At 39.7% G+C, this 14,477-nt stretch overlaps 1 protein-coding gene across 5 annotated transcripts in view; it reads left to right on the top strand.

Annotated features, from left to right (window-relative positions):
• Positions 1-14,477, top strand: part of LOC117417209 (zinc finger protein GLIS1-like) — a 95,265-nt gene that overhangs the window by 66,829 nt on the left and 13,959 nt on the right. For 4 of the 5 annotated variants that reach the window (XM_059034937.1, XM_059034936.1, XM_059034934.1 and 1 more), the window contains 3 exons: positions 5,095-5,205; positions 11,015-11,156; positions 13,324-13,483. In XM_059034937.1, coding sequence (XP_058890920.1) covers positions 5,095-5,205; positions 11,015-11,156; positions 13,324-13,483 — 413 coding nt within the window. The remainder of the gene's footprint in view (positions 1-5,094; positions 5,206-11,014; positions 11,157-13,323; positions 13,484-14,477) is intronic. The other variant, XM_059034935.1, reaches the window with a different exon arrangement.

The following is a 14,477-nucleotide window of genomic DNA, read 5'->3' as shown; positions in this document are numbered from 1 at the left end:
TCTTTTACTTCTGTTTTGCTGAATGTTCATGGGGCAGAACCCTTTGGCTTTAATGATATTTATTTTTTACACAGCAAAGCTTTTTTTTCTCTATTTGAGACAGCCCAGCATTAAGGAATGCATAATGTACTTTATGCTAAGAAAAACAAACAAAGTCCAAGAAGTTAGTCAGTCACTTTTTCCAAACCCAAGAACTGCTAGAATAACAATGTCTTTATTTACAGAGAAGTCAAAATGAGGAATTCAAGCCTATTAAAGCTGCAGTATCCACTTTCACTTTAATGACCACTAGTTTAAAAAAAAAAAAAATCATCATTTTAGTGCTACCAGCTTTATTGTGTTGTTGAGTATTACTTGAATTCCAAACTCGATTGTTTATTCTATTTAAGATTTCTCACCATGGCTCATTTTTGAGAATTGTCTAATTCAACCTGAAGTAGAATCCTGTACTGGGTTGCTATATTAAACAGGCAATGTAAGGATCAGGTCATACAGCTACTCTTATAACACACCTGGTAGAATCTTCATTTCGAGGCAGGAGCTTGTGAGTTCAAATCTGCTTGCAGTCGTTCACAGATCAATACTGTACGTCTAGTTATGTACTTCTTGAACAATTATTATAATGAGATGCACAGTACATATTCCTACAAAGTTAATCTGTCCTTTCTTTCTTTTTCTTTCTTTCTTTCTTTCTTTATTTTCTTGTTCTCCTCTTCTGCCTGTGAATGTTCAGCTGCAAGGTATTGTATTGGCTTTTGCTGTCTTTTAAAATCCTGTTAAAGCTAACTTAAGCAGTAGAGCCCCGATCTGATGGTGGTTGACTGTGTAATGCCTGAAAATCAAGGTTTGTTCTAGATTAGAAACGTTTAAACAGTGCCTTTTTTATTATTTCAAACATTTGAAATTACATATATATGTACTGTGTAAGTTTTAGGCAGGTGTGAAAAATGCTGTAAAGTAAGAATGCTTTGAAAAATAGACATGTTAATAGTTTATATTTATCAATTAACAAAATGCAAAATGAGTGAACAGAAGAAAAATCTACATCAAATCAATATTTGGTGTGACCACCCTTTGCCTTCAAAACAGCATCAATTCTTCTAGGTACACTTGCACACAGTTTTTGAAGGAACTCGGCAGGTAGGTTGGCCCAAACATCTTGGAGAACTAACCACAGTTCTTCTGTGGATTTAGGCAGCCTCAGTTGCTTCTCTCTCTTCATGTAATCCCAGACAGACTCGATGATGTTGAGATCAGGGCTCTGTGGGGGCCATACCATCACTTCCAGGACTCCTTGTTCTTCTTTACGCTGAAGATAGTTCTTAATGACTTTCGCTGTATGTTTGGGGTCGTTGTCATGCTGCAGAATAAATTTGGGGCCAGTCAGATGCCTCCCTGATGGTATTGCATGATGGATAAGTATCTGCCTGTACTTCTCAGCATTGAGGAGGCCATTAATTCTGACCAAATCCCCAACTCCATTTGCAGAAATGCAGCCCCAAACTTGCAAGGAACCTCCACCATGCTTCACTGTTGCCTGCAGACACTCATTCGTGTACCGCTCTCCAGCCCTTCGGCGAACAAACTGCCTTCTGCTACAGACAAATATTTCAAATTTTGACTCATCAGTCCAGAGCACCTGCTGCCATTTTTCTGCACCCCAGTTCCTGTGTTTTCGTGCATAGTTGAGTCGCTTGGCCTTGTTTCCATGTCGGAGGTATGGCTTTTTGGCCGCAAGTCTTCCATGAAGGCCACTTCTGACCAGACTTCTCCGGACAGTAGATGGGTGTACCAGGGTCCCACTGTTTTCTGCCAATTCTGAGCTGATGGCACTGCTGGACATCTTCCGATTGCGAAGGGAAGTAAGCATGATGTGTCTTTCATCTGCTGCAGTAAGTTTCCTTGGCCGACCACTGCATCTACGGTCCTCAACGTTGCCCGTTTCTTTGTGCTTCTTCAAAAGAGCTTGGACAGCACATCTGGAAACCCCTGTCTGCCTTGAAATTTCTGCCTGGGAGAGACCTTGCTGATGCAGTATAACTACCTTGTGTCTTGTTGCTGTGCTCAGTCTTGCCATGGTGTATGACTTTTGACAGTAAACTGTCTTCAGCAACCTCACCTTGTTAGCTGAGTTTGGCTGTTCCTCACCCAGTTTTATTCCTCCTACACAGCTGTTTCTGTTTAAGTTAATGATTGTGTTTCAACCTACATATTGAATTGATGATCATTAGCACCTGTTTGGTATAATTGTTTAATCATACACCTGACTATATGCCTACAAAATCCCTGACTTTGCGGCTCCCAAGTGGCGTATCCAGTAAAGGCGCTTCACGTGAGTGCAGGATGCGCTCTATAGCCTGCAAGTCGCGAGTTCGAATCCAGGCTATTCCTTTGCCGATCGAGGACGGGAGCTTCCAAGGGGCGGCGCACAATTGGCCGAGCATCGCCCGGGGGGAGGGAGGGTTAGGTCGGTCAGGGTGTCCTCGGCTCACCGCGCACCAGCGACCCCTGTAGTCTGGCCGGGCGCCTGCGGGCTTGCCTGTAAGCTGCCCGAGAGCTGCGTTGTCCCCCGACGCTGTAGCTCTTGGGTGGCTGCATAGTGAGTCTGCAGTGTGAAAAAAAGCGGTCGGCTTGACGGCACACGCTTCGGAGGACAGCGTGTGTTCATCTTCGCCCTCCCGAGTCAGCGCAGGGGTGGTAGTGGTGAGCCGACCGTAATAAAATAATTGGCCATTCCAAAATTGGGAGAAAATAATAAAAAATAATTGGCAACAACTAAATAAAAAAAAAAAAAAAAATAAAATACCTGACTTTGTGCAAGTGTACCTAGAAGAATTTATGCTGTTTTGAAGACAAAGGGTGGTCACACCAAGTATGGATTTGATTTAGATTTTTCTTCTGTTCACTCACTTTGCATTTAGTTAATTGATAAATATAATCTATTAACATGTCTATTTTTGAAAGCATTCTTACTTTACAGCATTTTTTCACACCTGCCTAAAACCTTTGCACAGTACTGTGTGTATATATATATATATATATATATATATATATATATATATATATATATATATATATAGTGCCTTGCAAAAGTATTCAGACCCCTGACCAATTCTCTCATATTACTGAATTACAAATGGTACATTGAAATTTCGTTCTGTTTGATATTTTATTTTAAAACACTGAAACTCAAAATCAATTATTGTAAGGTGACATTGGTTTTATGTTGGGAAATATTTTTAAGAAAAATAAAAAACTGAAATATCTTGCTTGCCTAAGTATTCAACCCCCACACATTAATATTTGGTAGAGCCACCTTTTGCTGCAATAACAGCTTTAAGTCTTTTGGGGTAAGTATGTACCAGCTTTGCACACAGTGTCAGTGTGATTTGGCCCATTCTTCTTGGCAGATATGCTCCAGGTTGTTCAGGTTGGTTGGACGACGCTTGTGGACCGCAATTTTCAAATAGTGCCACAGATTCTCAATGGGATTGAGATCAGGACTTTGACTGGGCCACTGTAGGACATTCACCTTTTTGTTCTTGAGCCACTCCAATGTTGCTTTGGCCTTGTGCTTGGGATCATTGTCCTGCTGAAAGGTGAATTTCCTCCCAAGCTTCAGTTTTTTAGAGGACTGAAGCAGGTTCTCTTGCAGTATTTCCCTGAATTTTGCTCCTTCCATTCTTCCTTCAATTTTAACAAGATGCCCAGTCCCTGCTGATGAGAAGCATCCCCACAGCATGATGCAGCCACCACCATACTTCACTGTAGGGATGGTGTGTCTTGAGGCATGGGTAGTGTTAGGTTTGTGCCACACATAGTGCTTTGAGTTTTGGCCAAAAAGCTCTAACTTGGTCTCATCTAACCACAAAACCTTTTCCCACATCGCAGCTGGGTCACTCTCATGCTTTCTGGCAAACTCCAGACGTGCTTTCAGATGGTACTTTTTGAGTAACGGCTTCTTTCTGGCCACCCTCCCATACAGGCCAGTGTTATGCATAGCTCTTGATATGGTTGACTTGTGCACCATTACTCCACTCCCAGCCACTGAACTCTGTAGCTCCTTCAAAGTGATTGTTGGCCTCTCTGTGGCTTCTCTCACAAGTCTCCTTCTTGTTTGAGCACTGAGCATATATATATTTCCTTTTTTTAAATGGTTTTGCTTTCATTCCATTTCACTTTTTTTTTTTTTTATAAAGCTATCTGAATGTTCTGAGGTTATCTGCTGTGTGGTATTGCCTTGCAGTAGAACTTCTTGATTGGTAGATGAAAGTTCAGTTGTTTCTAATATTAAACTCCCTAAAACTGTCTTATAAGAAGAAGTAGATATGACACATTGAATGGAGCCATTTTGTTAAATAATTTGCACCTGGTAAATGACATACTACTAGTGTAAAGCGTCAAGTCATGTTATAAAGTACTTATAGATCTCTTAGTTCTTTTAACACTGTATTGCTATAGCCTGTTCTTGTCATTTATTATTATTATTATTATTATTATTATTATTATTATTATTAATAATAATAATAATAATAATAATAGTGTAGTGTTGTTCATGTCATGTAGATGCATTTGGTGTTTGTGTATACCAGAACATTAAACTAAATGTGTTGCCAAAAAGGCTTGAGAGCAGGAAAATATTCAGTTTTACTTTTAAGTGGACCCTTACACACAATCTTTATCCCCAAGCTTGTGTCTCACATTAACACGTCTCACATTAGCCCAGTATTGCTTGTATATTATAAATGATCTATTGGTTAAGTCACATATTAATTATTTGCAGCTTGAGTCAAAGTGCAGATGTAGTAACTGCTCTTAGCTTGGGGAAGCACACCAGGAGTAGTGCTGTCATTTACATAATGTACAGCTGGGCCATTGCCAACAACCCTATACACTAGAGAAGAGAGACCTGTCAGCTGTGTTAACTCTTTGCAGTCCCCCTCCCCTCCCCCCAGTGTGCTTTTTCATTTGTAACGCAGTCCTATTAGATATCAAATGAATTCAAAATACTACGGTGTATTTAATACAGAAAAGTGAGAGGCTATGGGAATTATTTTCTTACGTATTTCTCTTATTTTTTAAACACATGTACAGAAACCATATGCTTGTCAGATCCCAGGCTGCACCAAACGCTACACAGATCCAAGCTCTCTCCGAAAACATGTGAAAGCTCACTCTGCCAAAGACCAGCAGGTGCGTAAGAAGGTAAGACATCTGTCAAATCTGTGACAGGCTGCAAAACTCTGTTTTATATGTTTTACTTCTAAATACTGCATTGTGGTATAAACAAGAGGTGTATATGGGGTTAAGCGGATGTCGGCAGGGTAGTTGGTTGTAGGTTTATTTTATTGCAGGCCAGTGACTTTGACAATATCTTGGCACGAGCTAAAATAAGCAACTCTTTCTCTTCACTACACATAGCTTGCAAGCATCGTAATAGAATCCTGCTGCCACTGGGTAACAATGAAAAGATTGTTGGAATAAATTGTAAAGGACATCAAAAGCTGCACTGTCACATAATGTCACATAATGGCACTATTGGTTGCTGTGGATAGCTAACTCAGCGTTGTAATGTAGACCAGTCCTATGTGGTCTGTAGAGTCAAAGGCTTTGACTTGGAGTCAACGATCTGGAGCTGGATTAGTAGCTAGACTCCAGGGTGAAAGGAAACCCCCTCCGTTCCCTCCAGACTTGAAACAAAAACATGAAAACACAACAGCGATAAACACAAATGACCTCAGGAAAATGTACAGTAATGTGCCTGCAGTGTTAGATAAAGGCCAACTTTGTATATTTACAGCATGCTTGTGGTTCTTTAAGCTGGTGCTAATTTTAAATAGCAACATCTGTAGGTAATTGGCACACATGTCCATATTCATACAACACTCATTTCATGATTATTTTAACAGGGCTTTAATCTGATGGCAGATTGATTTACAGTCATGTAAATACCTTATTTCAACATTGCATTGCAGCGTCTTTGCTGTTAGGAATAGCAGCATGGTGCAATCAGTTTTGTTATGAGAGCGCAGCAATTCACAAATGACAAATGCTTGGCTGAAGCTGCTGAATTTTAAATTGAAAATTGAGGAAGGTTGGTTTTGTTAATCCCCATTTCCTCATGTTTTTAATAAAATGGGTGCCTGTGTTTCACAATCATGCCTCTCATAAAGTAATCCCCTCCGAAGTATAAAGGCTAAATGTCACAATGAATTGTTACATTTTTATTAAAGAATTTTGTTGGTTCCGGTCCAGTCTACACATACTGTTGCTTTTTCCTTTTCTGACTTATTAGAAAAAACGTCATTGTACACGAATGTCATGGAAAGCCAATACCACAGTTACATAAATCCCTAATCTAGAAAGAGGAGGCAACTGACTGCCCTATAAAAACATTGGCATTGAAAATAGTATAGAACAGTAAAAAAGTAAACTGGCTAGGCCAATACAGTCGATTTTCTCCAGTCGTTCTCAAGCAAAAAGCAGGTCGGGCTGTGGCACAATTAGGCAGGCGTCCCTAATGTGATCATTTCTATGACCTGTGCAAGGTGACCAGTGTTAAACAATTGGTTGTTTTACACCGAAGACCGATTCAAAGCCAGCATTACTGGAAACGGAGCTTGAAACTAAATGCTGCAGTATATTTCATTGACCATTATACAATGCTTTACCTTACCTTTTTACCTTACCATGATTTCACTATATTTTTCTGCCCTTTGCTGTATTTTTACAATGCTATACTGCAGTAAACTTTTATAAAGGTCTCATTAAGGGTTAGGCACACCCGTGAACTTTATCTTTGTAACACATTTTTTAAAACTGAAGAGGGCAGGGTAGTGGAGATAGGGAGAGTTATTCCTAAAACTAAAGCTGACAACTCATAAATTCACTTCTAAATATAGTGTAGTATGACAGTATAATACAGTTGAAGCTGTAGTCCTGTAATTGAACCTCACATTTATCCCATTTATTTGCCTGCTGTTTGTTACTGGCAAAGATTACAACTGCTAATCTTTTTGATTGACAGTTGTGAGGTTTGCCAGTGAAAAGGGATGGTTTTTATAAAGGATAAGTGGCTTTATCCAAACCCCTTATGATATCTTCACTAGATTTGGATTAAAAAAAAATAATAACACATTATCGTGATAGCATGATTTCAGCATGCACATTTCTAAGAATTATACTCCTTTCACCACAAAGACTTCTGTGAGAATCCCTCTTACATTTGTCATTCAAACTTACTGGATTTTTCAACCGCTCTTGTAGTTGCTAGTCAGCCCTACTTTAGGGAAATTAAAAGAGAAAAGTGTAGAAAACTGAAGCAGATCACACTTCTCACTTCTCATTGGTGGGATGTGGGTGATGTTTCTGGAGTGTGGTGAGGTATTGATGTAATGATGAAGGCTGGGCATAAATTAACATTTCCTGAGTGCCATTAAGGCCTGTGACACCAGGAACGGGCAGACATGTTCTAAATGGTTTATTTGAACCAATTATACCTCCATCCAGGCCCTATAGTATCTAATTCTGCCCCTCTAGGATCAGAATTGTACCCCTGTGTTACTCCAATTTATAGAAGGCGCTGTCTTTTTTAAAACCAATGGTCACTGATTTGAATAGCTCTATGGATAATCTGAACATACCCATTCACCAAATGACCAAGTATGGCATGTGGACCCATCTACTCGGTGGGTGTTTCTGCAGTCTTAGTCACAGAAAAGCCCAAAATAAGCTATCCCAAGAGCACTTAAAACACAGCCTTGTAACACAGAAAACATACGATTACAAGGAACTATGTAAACATTGCGTCTTCAGATAAATGAACAAATAAAAAGCAGCCACAGTCCGTCATTACTGTAGCACTGGTGTTCATTATGTGCCTAAAGAGTGGCACGAAGTCTTAAGATTACAATATCATTACACTCATTAATAAAGGTTAAAACTGGAAGGGAAAGCACATCATCAACTTCAAAATGTCTTCTTCAAAATGTAACCAAAACATTATGCCACACCAACATCCTGTATTCATCAATGTTAAATCTTACATTGCAAGCCAAAAAAAATGTATTACTATACTGCACCTGCTGATTCTAGTTCAATTATTCAGACCGTGCCTGGGATTTTAAACAGATATTTCATGATTACAGCTATGGCCAGAATTTTGCATCACCCTGAATAATGTTACGTTAACATATTGAATTACGTAGCGTCCTACAATTGGTAATAAGAGGCATCTACAGCATGTAGGTGCTACTAGCACAGTGGTCCTTGAAATCCCTAAGACCTGTGATCCCAACCAACATACATGCGATACAGAATACTCCCCTACTGATGCAGCATTGAGGGAACTAATCCCATTAGAATATACTTCTTTGTGCTTTCCATCTCTTACTGTGGACCGCTGGATCAATCTTCATTTTGTAATGTAATTGCAAGGATACACATATATTATGGATGTGTGGACAGAACACTTTGAAGTCCACTATACTAGTCCTACAGAAGTGGTTTTCACAGCACCGATATAATCTGTTACTGCTGATGCTAGTTTACTGTTCATTGATAATTTGTATTTTCTAACCCATTATGAAAGCCGCAGCTGCTGAAACCAGATTGTTAGATCCTCCCACTCTATATCAGTTACTCTGAAGTCCTGTCTCCTTCAATGTGACAGACAGTGGTGGCTTCTGAGACCACACAATATAATGAATTGGTCCTTTCCGTCTGCCTGCCTGCTTGTCCATCATCACTCACTTACCCTGTTGCACAACCCCCTCTTACTTGAGGCCATGTCTATTTCCATTACCTCCTAGCATCAGGGATTGCTTGTTTCCCATACTACACACTAGTCCCATTTAAACCACTTTAACAAATGTGTATCCGGCAATCTAATTCTAGTATTGTCTATATCAGTGGTTTTCAACCTTTTCATCTCAAGTACCAATGTTTCCAGCAGGGACCACCAGGTATACCAGTAACTATGTGCAATGTTAAACGGGTGTTGTAAAGCTGAGACCTAACCCATTACAACCAGCTTTGTTGTGTCTGTATTTAATTGTTTGTTGCCTCATTCTGCTGAATGGTTAATCTGTACAGCTGATGACTGCATGAACTCAGCATGTTTATATTTTTAATATTTTGCAAGTGTTGTGAATGGAATTGGTGACCGCACCTTTAATTGTGTCCATTTGTAATATGGAGACAGCATGCTGCAGCTCCCATACTCAAGTGAAGTCCTGATCTGACAGCACGTAACACAGACAGCTCTTATGATTTACATAACGTTTGTTCTTCAGTAAAAACAAGTTTAAATTGCAGTGAGTTTGTTCTGCTATATTTACGATATTAAATACACCACAGCAAGCACAATGTCATATTTTCATTAGCACAATCTGAGAGCTACATACTGTTTTACATAATGGTAATGGTGCTCTGTAATTACTGTGCCTGCTTCTTTGGCTGAAGAGGTATTATCAGCTCATCATCTAACTATGGAATCTTGTGCAATTAAATCATATTTAAACTCCTGATGGTAAACAATGTAACTAAATCCATTATATCTGGGATGCAAGATGCAACAGATGAAAAAAAAAACATTTGTGTTGACTCATTACTTTCTGCTGGTGTTAATATACTTTTTTATTTATTTATTTATTAAATTTTTTTAGAAATTTAGTCGTTGCCAATTATTTTCTCCCCAATTTGGAATGGCCAATTATTTTTAGGCTCAGCTCACCGCTACCACCCCTGCGCTGACTCAGGAGGGCGAAGACGAACACACGCTGTCCTCCGAAGCATATGCCGTCAGCCGACCGCTTTTTTTCACACTGCGGACTCACCATGCAGCCACCCAAGAGCTACAGCGTCGGAGGACAACGCAGCTCTTGCAGCTTACACGCAAGCCCGCAGGCGCCCGGCCAGACTACAGGGGTCGCTGGTGCGCGATGAGCCGAGGACACCCTGGCCGACCTAACCCTCCCTCCCCCGGGCGGCGCTCGGCCAATTGAGCGCCACCCCCTGGAAGTTCCCATCCTCTGTCGGCAAAGGAATAGCTTGGACTCGAACTCGCGACGTCCAGACTATAGGGCACATCCTACACTCCATGTGGAGCGCCTTTACTGGATGCGCCACTCGGGAGCCCCTGGTGTTAATATACTTTTACAAGCATTTTTATTCAATCAAATTGTTACCGTCCTTCTCGCACTTCAGTTTATTAAAAGATGTGATATGCTGGGGTTTTTTTTTAATTTTTTTTATACAGACCGATGTCACGTCGCATTCGTAAATATTGACACTTGCTTTTAAAGGAGCCTAACCCCTAAAAAACGGTTGTCAAAATGTTTTGTTGTTGTTGCATTTGTAACCATTTTAGTCGCAGTCTGGAGCCCTGCATCATAATTTCTAATTTCTTTGTGATTTAGTGATAGAAACAGATTGATACATTACGATGGTGCGATTGAAGGAGCATTGTGTTTTGAGGAATCATTGTCATAAATAACTGTCGGTGCGTACCAGTGGCAAGCCTGTCATGTATCAGTAAAGGTACGCGTACCACAGGTTGAAAACCACTGGCCTAGATGGCCGCAAATCTGTAGGTTGCAATAAGGGGATCTTACACTGTGATTGGTTGAATCAAATAGTTTGTGTGCAATATTTTTTTTTGATTTACGATATTTGTGATTAAGTAGATGCCAAGAAGCTGCCCAAGGAAATAGGGACTCCCCAATGGATCAGGACATTAACATTCATGCGTGAGCTTTAAATAAGCTAGTTACCAGCATGACAAAATTCAAAGCACTAGGAATAAAACCTCCTGCATTCGGGGTCTTGTAAGATTAATCAGTTTTGCAATAACAGTGTGTTTTGATATTGGCAAAGAATCTGGGGTGATTTACCTTAATCGAGAGAAAGCATCTGCATCATACACAATTATATTCCCTGATACTCTAGTAAAGTAGAATGCTACAATTAAGTTTTTAAAACCATTTTTTTCCCCCTCGCTTTTCTGAAATGATAGTTGCGCCCTTGCAACAACCTGGACCAAGATCTCCTCAATGAATGTCTGGCTGTCCAAAATCTCCAAACAGCCACTTCTGCACAGCACCTCCTGAATGGAAAAGGTGGGAGATCATCTGGGCTCAGCCATGAAATGTTTACAGGTAAGGAGCTGTTTGAATAGCAGTGCTTAAGCTTGGGGTGTTAGGTGATGTCATGGTACACAGCACAATCAGTGCACAAAGCATTAACGCTAATAAAGACTGTAAGCCACTTCTGGTCACAAAGAGTGTCTAATGTCTAGAAGGAATAATATATTCATTCACTATGCTAATAGTGAGGATTTTGTTCTTGTAGCAAAGTTAAGGTTCTTATATTCATTACAATGAATCAATGTATATATATATATATATATATATATATATATATATATATATATATATATATATATATATATATAATTAAAAAAAAATATCAGATTATCCATAGAGCTTTTCAAAGAAGCCATAACATTAATATGCAGAACAGTTGGTCTTGGGGACTTGTTACTATGTACTGTGGCCTTTGTTTACCGATTCCACGATTTTGTTGTAGTGTAAATTGAAGATGGTCATGGAAATAAGCCAACACTGCCAAAATAAAATGATACCGTATTACTTTGAAATAACGCCACACTGTTTATTTTAAATTGCTAAAAACAGCTGCAGCGCTTATTCAAGGGCAGCAGTAATTGGAAGTACTAGGGTTTTTGAAAGACGACGACAAACCTCAATTATGGAGGAGTGGGCCCACGTACAGGGCACCCTCTCTGGGTAGCATGGCTTCAGTTTGGTGCCTGCCTGTCTACTAACTTTTTTTTTCCCCAAAATTTAGGGACATTTTTACATGAGAAGGCGCACAGGAAAAGCATCTAGGATTTTGCTTGATGATGTTGTAAGAATTTTTGAAATCATGTCAAATGGTTGAATAAGAAGGTTTTATTTTCACATATGGGGAAACGTTCTGAGTGACTTTGCTGTATCAGCTGTCAAATTAAAGGGAAAGGAGGCTGCTCAAGCCTGGGCTTAGCAATGTGAAATTTAACAGCCCTTAGAAAAGCAGCAGCATGTCAAGGGGACCTCTTTATTTCTCAGTCATGCTAGTGCTCCATGTTAGTGACAGTATTCAATCATGTCACTGATAAAGCAACACCCAAGATAGCACTTCTATTGACAACCTGACTTTTTATTTATTAAATGTAAAAATGATTTGCTTCACACAGAATATAATGTATGTGTTCTAGGTGCAGCTACAGCATTTGACCCGTCAACCATTAGCATTTTAATCCAGTTCTGGGTTCAGCTTTCAAAACCACAGGGCACATCTGAATGTTTGGTAATGATGTTTATTAGACGAACCCCCAGGGGAGCTGGCTGCTCATTGGATTGGCAAAGTGGTACAGAGCCTCTCCTCTTGGTTTCAGATCAGGTTTCCTGTAGCTCTGCGGTATCCAGTCTTTATCCTCCTGGGTCCAGTAATAGTCCAGGTTTGTGTTTCAGCACGGGCCCAAGGTTGCATCACCTACACTGAATTGTAGTCTAAAAATCTGTGCAGATTTACTTGGCTTAGGAAATAAAAATCCAGACACCTGATTACCAAAGCCAGTAAGATGTAAGGACACCATGGGCATCCAGGATGGCACGGTTTCAGTTTGAACTGTTCTGGAGGGATGTAGTACTTGTTTATTCCTCCTTAGTGCTTCTAAGAAGAGATTGGGGATGGAACTAGGGTGTGTGAACTATGCATCAGCTGCAGAGTCACTTACAAATACATCTCACCCGAAAGACGGAGCACAAGGAGGTTAAGTGACTTGCTCGGTCACACAATGAGTCAGTGGCTGAGGTGGGATTTGAACCGGGGACTTCCTAATTACAAGCCCTTTTCTTTAACCACTGGAGTGGTTGGTGTTCCCTGGGATTCTACTGCATACTCAAATGACAGCTGTGGTTCTCATAGTGCCATCAGCACATTTCATACCTTCATCTCAACATTGCACTCATTTAGTTTTTCTTAAAAAGGAAAAAAAAGAAATGTCTTGGGTCAAAACATCTTGCATTTCAAAATGGGTTACACAATGCTTTTAAACAATTAGAACATGATGTCAACAATGTAAATTGTGTTCAGAACAAACATTTGTAAAAGTCATGATTAGATAAATACATGGTTTGTTGGAACAATAAAATTATATTGCCATGATAATTATATGATTTGGTGAAACAGTAAACAAAATTAAGACTAGAATTCCCTTGGTTAATTTTGTGAGTTTGCAAATTAACTCTGTTTGCCCCCTAGGTATGTACGCTGGCTCCAGTGCACACCACAATGGACAGACATCTGGGCTTCTTCCACCTACTCAGGATCTATCCTCTCGGCACCAGTCTCTCGAAGGCAATATCAACAGCCCACACAATCATCTGTCCCCTTTGTCTGCAGTGGAAAACACAAGGGAAGGGTATGTATTAAGTCAGAGGTTCCCAAACTTTTTTACCCGAGGCCCACCGGTTCAGCTGCATTAGGCACTGCGGACCACTATTAGCACTCCTTGGGAAAATGTCAAATTAAAAACATTAATTCATAAATACCTGAACAGGAATCACTTTGAGTAAAACCTGTACAATGTGCACAAAAACATAACTTAAATCCTATTTCTGAACACTGTGTAACTAAAATGTCCAACCATTACCTCTCACGCTGAACTGTCATGCACAAAGACGAATGTGCAAAATACAGAGGGAAATGAGAGCCTTGCAGAAGTTACTTTTTTCGCCACTACTGTGTGCACCAAATACCACTTGCAAAATTACATTGTTGGCTTGCAACCCCCCCCCCCACCACCCACTTAACCAAAAAAAAACTCCAACCATCTGCAGCGAAATTTTAATTGTCAAAAAAACGTTTTTTTTTTTTGTCCCCCCCCCCCAACAAAACATATTCTAGTGTTATTTTAAGACCAGTGTATTAATAAAATAGCAGTATATCCAAACATTTTAATAAATCAATTACCGGTATGTAACAAGATTTATGAGTTTGATTAATAACTTGATTTAGTTACTGTTGAAACCTATATCAAAGTACTCAATGTTTTAAATGTTAATAGCCAATTAGTCACAAAAACATATTCATCATAGGCATCAATTGAATTTTTAAATGAATGTTATCAAGTACAAAAGTTAGTACGCAAACATTTCTACAAAAGAAAACCCATTCCAGCACCTCAACTGAGCCCACGGTATAACTGCATTCAAACTCCTGTAGCTGCCTTTTTTGTTATTTATACTTATATATTTATACCTGTTCTTTGTTAGCGGATTCCACATATTGTAATTTTATAAAATCCTCAACACGCTGTTTACATCTGCCAGCCGGGCGATCACATGACCTTAACACTGCCCTATTGTCAGAGCTCTCATTTTACTCCCGCCTACAGGTAGGCAATCTGTTAGCTC

The sequence above is a fragment of the Acipenser ruthenus genome, chromosome 12, assembly GCF_902713425.1.
Source record: "Acipenser ruthenus chromosome 12, fAciRut3.2 maternal haplotype, whole genome shotgun sequence".
Taxonomy (NCBI): Eukaryota; Metazoa; Chordata; class Actinopteri; order Acipenseriformes; family Acipenseridae; genus Acipenser; species Acipenser ruthenus.
Note: the sequence above shows the minus strand (reverse complement) of the source record. Positions and strands in the feature narration are given on the sequence as shown.